This window comes from Trematosphaeria pertusa (assembly GCF_010094035.1).
Source record: "Trematosphaeria pertusa strain CBS 122368 unplaced genomic scaffold BU26scaffold_2, whole genome shotgun sequence".
Classification (NCBI taxonomy): domain Eukaryota; kingdom Fungi; phylum Ascomycota; class Dothideomycetes; order Pleosporales; family Trematosphaeriaceae; genus Trematosphaeria; species Trematosphaeria pertusa.
In genome coordinates this window covers 421,393-431,609 of record NW_022987213.1, presented here as the reverse complement: position 1 = coordinate 431,609, position 10,217 = coordinate 421,393, and the positions used below count along the sequence as shown (strand labels likewise).

Here is a 10,217-nt window from a genome sequence, read left to right as displayed (position 1 = left end):
GTGTATATATATAGGGCCCTCTGGCGCCCCTACTTCTCAATACAGAGCTCCTTTTCTCCCTGAAACCCTCCCACGGAGCTCCACACTCCCCCCTCCCCGTCAGGACAAGTACCAGAGCCAGCACTACTCCCCCTCCGAACTCAGCACCGGCTCCGGCTGCCCGCGGAAAACCCCCTTGACCACGCGCGGATACTTCCCGTCCTTCCCCCCCTCCCCCCACGTCTCCCACATCCACTGCTTCCCCTCCTCCTCGCTGTCCGCCAGCCAGCCCCAGTCCGTCCACGGCGCTACGCACATCGTCCAGCGGAACAGCGGGTTCTTATAGTCCGTCCCCATGTTCTTGGTGAAGCACGTCGACTGCGCGAAGTCGACGAGGCAGACGCGCGGGTCGCTCTTGATCTTCTGCGTCGCGTTCGCGTTCGCGTTCCCATCCGTCACGGGCTCGGTCTCGACGACGATGTTGCGCGGCGCGAGGTCGTCGTGGCGCACGTTCGCGCCGAACAGGATGTCGCTGTCGGCCTCGACGATCTTGCGCATGATTTCCTGGCGCTGCTCGGCGGAGAGTTCGGCCCTTGGGTTGACATGGTGGAGCGGCTTTCCGCGGACGTGCTCGAGGAGGATCATGGGTCGGTATTCGCCGTCTACCTGGATCTTTCCGCAGCCGTAGTATTCTGGGGTAATGCCGCAGGGGAGGCTGGACTTCTTGCTGAGTTTCTTGTACGCTTCCTTCTCCTTCTCGAAGGCCTCAGTTGGGGTTGGTGGAGCTTCTTCCCAGCTGCTGGTGCGGTTTGGAGTGAACGCGTCGTCGTAGACTTTGCAGATGGCGTCAACGACGCTCGGGGGATCGGTGGACACGACAAGGACGACGGCGCCGTTGTGTCCGTCGTCACCTAGCTTCACCTCCTTAATGGTGATCTTTCTAAGGCTTGGGACCTTCGATGTGCGCTCCCAGCCCTTCACGAAGATGTTCGCGCCCGTGTGGTATGTTTGCACCAGGGCTCGTACGGCGTTGATTGAGTACATTGTTCTGCTTTGATTGACTGATTGGTAGATCGATTGCTGCGTTGATGGGGTTGTAATAGGAGGGCTGAAACCAGAGGCTTATGTAGTGTGTGTGGTTGTCTGGCAGCGTACCTAGGTAGTAGTGAGCTCTGAGCGAGAAGCTTGTGACGTGGGTATAACTGTAACCACTGAGGGAACCAAGTCTATTACAAGGTCTAGTAGTGAGGGAACTAGACGTACCACAAGGGTCTAACCCTAAGGAGCGTAAGCGTACTTTTCTGTGCTGCTGTCAAGGACAGGTAAGAGACGAAGGGTTGAGGGGTAAAAGACAGGGCGAAGGGCCAATCTGGTTTAAGAATACTGCGATCTATTACGCTTGCTCGCGGCTTGCTATCTCGGGTTGTTTGGCTTACCGCTTGCTCCGCGCCTACTACATTCTCGGACATTTCAGCACCTGCGCGTATCCGCCATCCATCCTCCAGCTCCAATGCGAGCAAAGCTAAGCCGGCTTGTCATCCTGATCAAGCCCATGCGCCATGTAGAGCAGCCCCACCAAGCTCTTACGGAAGTCTTCGGCTCGGGTATCGTCATGTGAACCTCTTCATAGTTGTTCCGGAACTCCAACAGGATCAGGGTCTCGTAGTCGCACAACGAGGAATACTTCAGCTTATGGCCCTTCGCGTATGCCCTCACCCGCCTAAGTAAGTGCGCCACATCTCCTTCGTTAATCGCTGAAGATGCCAAAGTCATGCTAAGCCGCCGCTCCTGGTCGCCCTTTTGATGGTGCGCAATGGCTTCATGGCGGAACCGCTCAGCACTCAAATACCCACGCCGCTTGTACTCGATGTGCATAAACAATGTTCTGTCCGGGCGTATCCATGCCAGGTCTACTCGCAGACCCTTCGTATCGACGGGCGCTTCGGAATGTGTGGTAATGCCCGGTTCAAGAAGCTCAGCGGCCATTTGCACGGGGTATACAAGATATAGGCCTGCCTGATGGACTACATCAGCTTCGTTGCGTAGGTTGATCTGCTCGAAGCGGAATGGCTCGAAATGCTCTTTAAGCCTCTGTAGAAGTGCTTTTGCGGAGTCCTTGTCTTCGTGAAGACACTCTTCGAATTTCTTATATCCCGTATTCCAGTCAAAGCGTTTGGGATCGTCTGAGTGTTCGTCCGAATTGATAAGGAATCTGGGGAGGGGCTCTGCCTGGACGGTCTTGGATGAAGGGTTCTTTTGCTCGCCTTTTGGTGGGTTGCCAGTGGGGGTTGGGAGGGATGTGCTGAGACAGTCGAGAATGGCGGTAGTGGCGGTTCGCGCGTCTTGGTCGTCTGTAGACGGCGCGGCTCCGTCTTCTGTAGTTAGCTCGGTTCGGTCGAGCTTTGCCTTCTTGGCTCCGTTTGGATGCTCTAGGTCAGCCTCTAGTCCTCTCTTGCCGTTAGCCATCTCCTAATCGCTGCAAGGAACGCCGCTGTGCAGCCGCTGACAGCGAGTCGTGAGTCCTCTTTGTATTGCATCGCCATGTTTGCGCGTTGCTTGCTCCCCTCTCTGGATGACACGAATGGAAGCTTCAAGTAAGCTTCATGGCCGTTCGCGCGTGGACTTTCTGACTGCAACTAGCTTGCATTTGCCTTCTTCTTTTCTCCAGTGCCTTTGTAAGCTTGCCCGCTTCGTTCTAGTCAATCCTAGAGTACCCTAAGTCCCAGTACAGCGTGACACTGTTCAATCGAAGCTTCTTGATGATCTCCGCAACCTTCTATCCACAAAGATTGACCCTAAATTCTGTACGCATAGCAGCGCCGACCGCGAGTCTGAGAAGATGTGTATGCCGGACGCCGGTTCCGGAACGCCGTCCCTTGTTGAGTGCCACACATGAGGTGCCCCGCGGCAATAGCTTGAGCGTGCTCTTCGGTTTGCGGGATATACTAGTTTCGATATCGGGTATGCACGTTGCCGCACACCTCTTTGTCTGTTCTGACTGACGCCGCGGCAGCGAAGACAACTGGCGCCGCTTGGGTAGGAGCTGGAAACGCTGAATACCGATGTTTTCCACGTCGTCTTGGTCTTGGGAAGCAAGACGCAATCTTAAGACCGACTTGAAGATTTCCTCTGGAGTGACTCGCCAGTTGGCGCCGCCAAGTTTGGAGCCAAAAGCGCTGAATACTAATGTTTTCCACACCGTCTCGGCCGCAAGAAGCAAGACGCATTCCCGGAACCGATTTGAGGGCTTCTTCCGGAGGGACTCACCGGCGCCGGCGCTCGTGAGCTTCCTCTCGCTTAAACATTCTGACCGGGGAGAGGAATACCATGTTCGGAAGGAGCCGTGGTGCGCCTTGGGCGACGAGATGACGCTGCTGTTCACCCGGTCGCTGAAGGCAGGAAGGACTGCAGAATTGCAAAGATGATGCTGCCGCAGAGAGCGGAGCGAAGGGGCTCACGGGAGTCGCTGGCGGCGGAGAGGATCGCATCTCTGGAGGCGTTGGTGGCGGAGTACAGCCCGTTGCCGAAGAGCGGCGCGCGACGATGCCTGCGCTTTCGTACCAGTGTGGGGATGGGGACGGGGTGGCCGAAGAGCGGCGGATAGGAGGTGAGGGGTGGTGGGATGGTGGTCGTTGTGGTGTTGAAGGTTCCGGCAGTTTGCCCCACTTAAACACCAGACGCGACGTCCCTGCCCCTCTCGCCACCACACACGGCAGAATCATAAGACGCGCCCAGCGACACCGAACCTGAATGTACAATCTGCGTGTCGATCCGCCGCCTACCAAGCAACAGCCCAGCGCCATAGAAAGCCGGTCGTTGGGTGACGCCCCGGCGCAGTCACAAGCTAACCATCGATCCTGACCGGAACGAAACAGCGAATAGCCATCTCCATCCTCTCCGTCGCCTTGCAATCGCGGAGTCTCAGCCAGAAGGGCCCGCTAGCCCAGCTCGTCGAAAACGGCTCGTTCCCGTCCCTTCAGCTCCGTTCGCCGATTCAGCTTTCTCAAGAGACAATGATTGATGGTGCTGTACCCAGGCTTGCACGTCGAGTATTCTCTGGGCTTGCTCGACATACGCTGGAGCTTACTAGAAGTGTTGCACTCTGGTTTGCTAGGGGTGTGCGAGGACTCGCTGCTCTTGGAATAGCCTGGCTTCATTATCGACTCAACACTCCTCATGTCAAATCTCTCAAGGACTTGCGGACCCTTTGCCATCAATCCACATTGGACAAAGATGGACACATGAAATTTTCCCACTCTACATTCACCTTCGTCACTAAGGGTTACACGGTCTATTATGGGCGATCGTCGAATAGGAAGCTTAATCTCGAAACGGTCAACAAGAGCTTGGAATGCGTTCCAGACGAAGATGTGTATCCCATGGCTCCGCCGCACATAACAAGTGTCACAAAGGCAGATAGCAGTTCCTTCTTCAAGGGGCCTATGCTTACGTTCTATGCTGAACTAGGGGGTTCGGGGCAGATCGCAAAGGCGCTCCTATAAGAAGCCGAGATGCTGGAGTTTATACAGCACAATCCTCACCCCAACATCATCCCCTACTCGTCATCAGCTCCCTAGGCGAAATCCAAAGGACGTAGCTCACATTGCGGGGGTGCACAATGATTTCAACGTCGCTTAGCGTGAGAGTGACACAGTGTTTTCACGTGCTAAACGCCTTACCCGGTCAATTGCCCGACGTGGTGGTCATTGTCTGCACGTGACGCTAGGTGGGGCACGACCCCAGCCCCGAGAGAAGCCGCCGCGTGAGCTTCCTTCATATGATCTTCCCGTTGGGCACCAACGACTCAGGGCAGTCATGCGCATCATCAACTTATTAACTGCTTCACACCATTCCGACTCCACTTCGTCGCTCTAAGTTTCTAACCTTCGATCGACCTTTTTTCGCGCTTCTTGCCTGTCCCATTCGCGAAGCCGCCCACAGGTAGCGTTATCCAAGGTGCGCATTGGCCGAGCGCATCCATGACCGTGACTATGCTGATATGCAATTGCAAACTGTAGCTTCCGCTTCCTGGCCGACTGAACCACTCGAAGCCTCCTTCCATCCCGATCGATCATACCCTGACCCGCCGCGCCTTTCGCGATCTACCATTACGCTGCCACATACACATTTCGGTCCCTCAAATCGCGCAAAAGGGAAACCTCAATCAGAATGGCAGCCATTCGTATCGAGCTGGACGGATAAAGCTGCGCCATTCTCTATACTCCGGCAGCAGGGATTGTATGACGATCGTCTTCCATAATGCTCGCATTCCTACCAGGTCGGTACTAGTACTGACGCGTCGTATAGGCACTCGGGAACCAAGCTCAGGCATCACACATCGAACGTCCGGCAATATAGCTCATATGCCAGGAAAAGGCGACGAACAAACTTTCAACGAGGACTATGAGAACATTGGCTATCGCAATTTCAAAGCAGTCGATTACGATAGATTGATGTCATGGAAAGCTGGCGGCCGCGTAGATGTAGGTGAAAGGATACTGACCGCTCAGAAGACAGATGAGGACAAAGTCAATGAACGTCTTCCAGCGGGCTGGAGGGCAGTTGTGGATACAATGAATTTCAGACTGGTCCGAAAGAGTGAGAAAGCATTCGTCCATATATAACGTCCTGTCTGAAAATCCAACATCACTTCCAGCTTACAATCCCGTCTGCAAGCCTCCTGCATACATCTTCACCAGGGGAGTACAGGCGAGGGGAGTGGGGAGGCATCGAGCGGGGGTAAAGGGCGTAGGAAGATACGTATAAAGGTTCGCGATCACCGTCCACTATCAAGGCGATTTCTACATCCTCTCTCGTTCGAATCCATCCTGGAGAGCATCGCCGCCTGTCACGCTTCTTTGTGATCACGTCAAGCTCGTCTTTGCTCGTATCCCTAGGGATATCTCACCATCCTTAACCTTGACCGGCCTCATCCTTTTCTATCTCCCTCCGGCAGCATAACCTTCACTGTCCAGTGAAGCACTCTCCACTGTGCCAAGGTAGCCCGAAGCTTTCACCTGCCCATCCTCTTACCTGAAATCAATATCCTTCACCCCCACATATTACGATAGCCTTCTGTTCGGATATTTGGTAACTCTCTATATTCTTCCTACGGCAGAGCATAGTCCAAGCAATCGAGGTCGAGGTACCTTATATTATACGAAGGCAGCTCGAAGCTTTCACTTGTCTTAGGGCGCCGCAAACGAAGCCACAAAGGTGAGAACAAGCAGTACCCCTTTCCGGATAGTATGTTCACAGCTGCATAGGACCATCTTCGCTATCTTTTACATCCTCCTTCAAGACTCATTCAATCAACCGAACCGCGATCAACCGAGCCGCGTCCCGAATAACACTCCGCCCTCGAGGCAGGACAGTGCTCCCCAAACCGTCAATGGAGACGTTGCCAGACGCGATCCCCAACCAGGGGAGAACACCTCAAACACTTCGCATGATCCACCCAATCCGACAAACTTAGACGATCATTTACGCGATATGACTGCGGAGGAGAGAGGAAACTGGCAGGAAGTTATCAACAGCGCTCAGAACCGTTAAGATCCTGGCGGAAGGTCGTTGGCGGACTCGTTAGGTAAGCCAATGGAATATCGCTTACCAGGTCATGTGGCTTAGCACACTAGGTGCTCTTTAGGTCTAGCGCTGCCAACGAAATTTATCGTCTCATCTGATCTTTGCATCCGTCTCCGTTAATACCTAAATAGCCACTTCGCGCTATGTTTTCACTACTCTAGTAACCAGAACTGCCCTTCGTCTGCCTCATGTCACTCTACAAGTTTTTCCCTACAACGCCACATCTTAACGAGCTCATTGCCGCGTTGGTATTAGACGGCAAGACCCAGATTCAAACTGAGGAGGAAAGCACAACTCTATTTCGATATGGGTTTTCGAAAGACTGCAGACTAATAGCTGCAGAGGTCTACAAAAGGGTAAGTACAGGAGGGTCACCTTCGAAGATCACGTTATTAATCCCCACGCGTCAGATTGACGAAATCAAGGCTGCAGTAACATGGGCAACCGTGGAGATTCCCAAAAAAGAACCAGCAGCACTCCTCCTTACATCCGGCCGTCTCACGTCAAACCTACTCCGCGTTGTCGTACCTCTCAAATCTGCTGAAGCACTCATGGGAACAAAGCTGCAATTGTGGAAAGGAGAATGCTACGAAGAAGTGCCACTAGAGCTGGGAATGACTTTGATCTTTGAAGGCGTCCAATCCACACCACACGATGTTCCTTTCCTCGTGGTTCCGTTTCGTACGTCAGCGCGTTGAGCTGCCGGGGTAGAATTTGGTCGCAATTCGCCTAATCCATGATATCATGCAAGAACTGGTCCAGGAATGTAGCTTCTGTAGTGTTGAAATCCAAATCGTTCAGGTACGTATCCAGGCATGTGGGTGCTGTAGTGCTGAAATTGGAATGTTGTCCTTGGATATTGTACCAACTCCCCACCGGTCCCGCCGACGATTGTGACTGATGGTTGATTCCCACTCCAGGTGAGCTGTTGAGAGCCAAACTCTCTTGCCCTACGGTCTGGACGAGTTCTTAAGAGGGCGAAGTCATCAGTAGTAGCAGCTCGGCCTGAGGATTCGCCTCGCTGATGTTGCTCGTCCAGCACGCGCTGGCGTTGGAAGATAGAGAGCTCTCATGTATTGCTGCCTCTTCTAAGCCCTGCACGGTACTACCTTGCTCTTCAACACCGCAAAGTTCCGGAAAATGATTGATTGTGTTCGAGTTTCCTGCTGAATCTGGAGGACTCTGCAGTATATTCCCGGCGGCGTGCTTCTCTAAGGGATCCGACCCCGCAGTATCGTTGCCTTGGGTCGAATTGGGGCTGACGTGGTCATCTTCGTCTCGTCCTAACGCATTCTCTGTTGTGGCGAGAGTGGATTCTGTAGTCGTTGGAGACGTGATCGGGCGCTCGTTTATTGCTAGTAGCCATATCTTCCGTTTCTTCCGCGGTTGCTCAGCATTCGCTTCGTCGTATCCTAAAGATGTACGCGCTAAAGGTAGGCTATAGTCAATTAGCGAAGAACGTTTTCGGCTATCTCGGTCGCTTACTGAACAGCGGGCTCCCAAGCTGCTATGACTTCTGGAATTGTGTACGGAAAGCATTCAGCATTGCTAGGTGGTAGGTATTCCGGTCTCTTCAATACGTTGAGTATGTAAGCTAAGCTCTCACGGTGATTAATGTGCGCATAGCGATATGGCTGATAAGGCGCGCCTTCGATTGACGTAAGCAAGCCATGATCAGATGCAATCGAGGAAGGCACGTACAGAAATAGCACAACGTCGTTGCTTGAGCCCACGTCCAGCCGGCTCCAACGAGGCCCTTCACCAAGTCCTTGTTCATCCATGCTGCGCCGTCCCAGATGCGCTTCATGTACGCATCACCGCGAGTTTCGACTATCCCGGTCATCATTTTGACGATAATTTCCCGGCCAACAAGTTGCATCGAGTCCAGCACGTGGAAATACGAGAAAACGCAGAGCAAGTATATTCGGGCGTTGGCTAGCGAGATAGAAGCCTGCTTGAGGAAACCCGCGGCTTGTTCGGCATGGTGTTTTGCTCTATCGATGATCGCTGCTGCACCTTCCCGCGTCGGTTTAACGAGTTGCCCAATTGGCTCACAGGTGGATCCAGACGGCGTTGGGCTTTCGGTTGGGCTTCCGATGCGCAATTGCCTCGCTTTATTGTTCCACTCTAGCGCACGGGGGGCTTCTGATAAAAACAAGTCGGCGGCAGCTTTCCAGTCTGGTTTCTGTTTCCGTTTCCTTTTGCGGTCGACGGAGTACGGTTTCGTTTTACCGCTGCTTGATGGGTCGAATGAAATGATCTGAAAGCCATCCAGCGTTGAAGAAGCTTGTTTCGGAGGCTGACTCGGCGAGGGTGGTTCGGTGAGGACGAGCAGCTCTCGAGCGGCTGATTCGCGTGACTCCGTCGAAATCGCACAGCATTCTGCGTGATGACGTTTGTAAACCTCGATAATGGCTTTTAATTGATCAACGTTTCCTGAATCGGCCATATTCTCATGAACAATGCCAACGAGTCGAGCAGGCGACGTCAAAAGGGTACGCTAACCACTTTGGCCAAAAGGATTCTTCTGGCCAAAATAGTTAGCGTCGCGCCACTCCTTCGCTGACCGCATCACGATCCGGGACTCCGTCATGCACCCACGAACACAACACCATGCGCTAGTGCACGATAGTTCAACAGAATGAATAATTGCAAAGACGGCTTCTCTGACATTCCGTATCCGCCACCACTTCGCACAACTCCGATACCGTGTTTCCCCACCTGACGCACAGACCCCACCTGACGCACACTTTTTAGTATCTCTTACCTCTTCTAAAATAAGAACTATAATAGATAAATAAATAAAATTTTAGTATATTATTTATATACTACTAGTAACTCTATATTAGCTTAGAAATTTTAAAAAGCTATAGTATTTAGTTAGTAATTAAGATTTAAAAATTTATTAAGTTTTTTTAAAAACTTCTAATAAATAGCTTATAAATTAATATATAAGCTTTTTTATAAAATAAACTTATATAAATACTTAATATAAATAAGTTTATATAATAATATACTTTATAAGTAAATCTTTTATATAAGTAAATCTTCTAAAAATACTAAGTAAAAGAATTAACTAGTATTTCTTAAATAACTAAGTAAAACCTTAATATTTTTCTATAAAAATTTAAATATATATAAAACTATACTATATATACTTACTATTAAATTTATACTATATATTTTCTATTACGTAAGCTTAAAATAAGCCTTTTTCTAAAAGTAGCTATTTTTAGACTTTAAATCTTATAAGTACTAGTAAACCTTTATAATAATCTATAAAACTTTAAAGATATATTATATACTATAGTATAAAGCCTTTTATAAAGTTTAGTAGTCTAGAAGTATATAGCTATAAAGATATTAAAGAAAAAATCTAAAAGAGTATCTACTCTTAGATTTATTCTAGTAACTTATCTTTTTCTAACTATAATTAAGGTTTACTATTATATATATACTTACAAAGTTATATAGTAATAGCTTATAAAGTTTTATAGTCTAATATATTATATTTATATAGATATTTTATAATATAAGTTAATATACTTATAATAAAACTTTTTATCTTAAATAGTTATTATATTAACTATAAAGTAAGTATAACTTTATATATAGCTTTTATTATAGTAATAGAATAAGATATAAAGATAATA

At 50.2% G+C, this 10,217-nt stretch overlaps 7 protein-coding genes across 7 annotated transcripts; 3 read left to right on the top strand and 4 right to left on the bottom strand.

Moving 5' to 3' along the window:
• Positions 1-2: 2 nt before the first annotated feature.
• Positions 3-1,263, bottom strand: BU26DRAFT_134912 (uncharacterized protein). Its single transcript, XM_033819723.1, has 2 exons — positions 1,243-1,263; positions 3-1,134 (listed from the first exon to the last, which is right to left on the bottom strand). The coding sequence occupies exon 2, from the start codon at positions 1,021-1,023 to the stop codon at positions 124-126; it is 900 nt and encodes a 299-aa protein (XP_033689200.1). The 5' UTR covers positions 1,024-1,134; positions 1,243-1,263; the 3' UTR covers positions 3-123.
• BU26DRAFT_134911 (uncharacterized protein) lies at positions 1,264-2,743 on the bottom strand. Its single transcript, XM_033819722.1, has 2 exons — positions 1,416-2,743; positions 1,264-1,362 (listed from the first exon to the last, which is right to left on the bottom strand). The coding sequence occupies exon 1, from the start codon at positions 2,443-2,445 to the stop codon at positions 1,450-1,452; it is 996 nt and encodes a 331-aa protein (XP_033689199.1). The 5' UTR covers positions 2,446-2,743; the 3' UTR covers positions 1,264-1,362; positions 1,416-1,449.
• Positions 2,744-2,755: 12 nt separating this feature from the next.
• BU26DRAFT_499996 (uncharacterized protein) lies at positions 2,756-3,467 on the bottom strand (the record flags this gene model as incomplete). Its single annotated transcript, XM_033826455.1, has 2 exons — positions 2,756-3,155; positions 3,247-3,467. The coding sequence occupies 2 exons, from the start codon at positions 3,465-3,467 to the stop codon at positions 2,756-2,758; spliced, it is 621 nt and encodes a 206-aa protein (XP_033689198.1).
• A 257-nt stretch (positions 3,468-3,724) lies between these two features.
• Positions 3,725-4,572, top strand: BU26DRAFT_134906 (uncharacterized protein). Its single transcript, XM_033819721.1, has one exon. The coding sequence runs from the start codon at positions 3,993-3,995 to the stop codon at positions 4,479-4,481; it is 489 nt and encodes a 162-aa protein (XP_033689197.1). The 5' UTR covers positions 3,725-3,992; the 3' UTR covers positions 4,482-4,572.
• A 508-nt stretch (positions 4,573-5,080) lies between these two features.
• On the top strand, positions 5,081-5,724 carry BU26DRAFT_514185 (uncharacterized protein). The gene has a single exon (XM_033827780.1). It carries the CDS (start codon positions 5,220-5,222, stop codon positions 5,601-5,603), a length of 384 nt encoding a protein of 127 aa, XP_033689196.1. The 5' UTR covers positions 5,081-5,219; the 3' UTR covers positions 5,604-5,724.
• A 902-nt stretch (positions 5,725-6,626) lies between these two features.
• BU26DRAFT_514183 (uncharacterized protein) lies at positions 6,627-7,380 on the top strand. Its single transcript, XM_033827779.1, has 2 exons — positions 6,627-6,920; positions 6,975-7,380. The coding sequence occupies exons 1-2, from the start codon at positions 6,753-6,755 to the stop codon at positions 7,260-7,262; spliced, it is 456 nt and encodes a 151-aa protein (XP_033689195.1). The 5' UTR covers positions 6,627-6,752; the 3' UTR covers positions 7,263-7,380.
• A 110-nt stretch (positions 7,381-7,490) lies between these two features.
• Positions 7,491-9,013, bottom strand: BU26DRAFT_599992 (uncharacterized protein; the record flags this gene model as incomplete). Its single annotated transcript, XM_033835137.1, has 3 exons — positions 7,491-8,002; positions 8,050-8,212; positions 8,266-9,013. The coding sequence occupies 3 exons, from the start codon at positions 9,011-9,013 to the stop codon at positions 7,534-7,536; spliced, it is 1,380 nt and encodes a 459-aa protein (XP_033689194.1). The 3' UTR covers positions 7,491-7,533.
• Between the last annotated feature and the right edge of the window lie 1,204 nt (positions 9,014-10,217).

Bases quoted from the DNA above. Each gene is read 5' to 3' on its own strand.
- BU26DRAFT_134911 (XM_033819722.1), bottom strand. From the start codon at position 2,445: ATGGCTAACGGCAAGAGAGGACTAGAGGCTGACCTAGAGCATCCAAAC.
- BU26DRAFT_514183 (XM_033827779.1), top strand. From the start codon at position 6,753: ATGTCACTCTACAAGTTTTTCCCTACAACGCCACATCTTAACGAGCTC. The intron at 6,921-6,974 runs GTAAGTACAGGA...CCCACGCGTCAG, and splicing joins CTGCAGAGGTCTACAAAAGG to ATTGACGAAATCAAGGCTGC.
- BU26DRAFT_134912 (XM_033819723.1), bottom strand. From the start codon at position 1,023: ATGTACTCAATCAACGCCGTACGAGCCCTGGTGCAAACATACCACACG.
- BU26DRAFT_514185 (XM_033827780.1), top strand. From the start codon at position 5,220: ATGACGATCGTCTTCCATAATGCTCGCATTCCTACCAGGTCGGTACTA.
- BU26DRAFT_134906 (XM_033819721.1), top strand. From the start codon at position 3,993: ATGATTGATGGTGCTGTACCCAGGCTTGCACGTCGAGTATTCTCTGGG.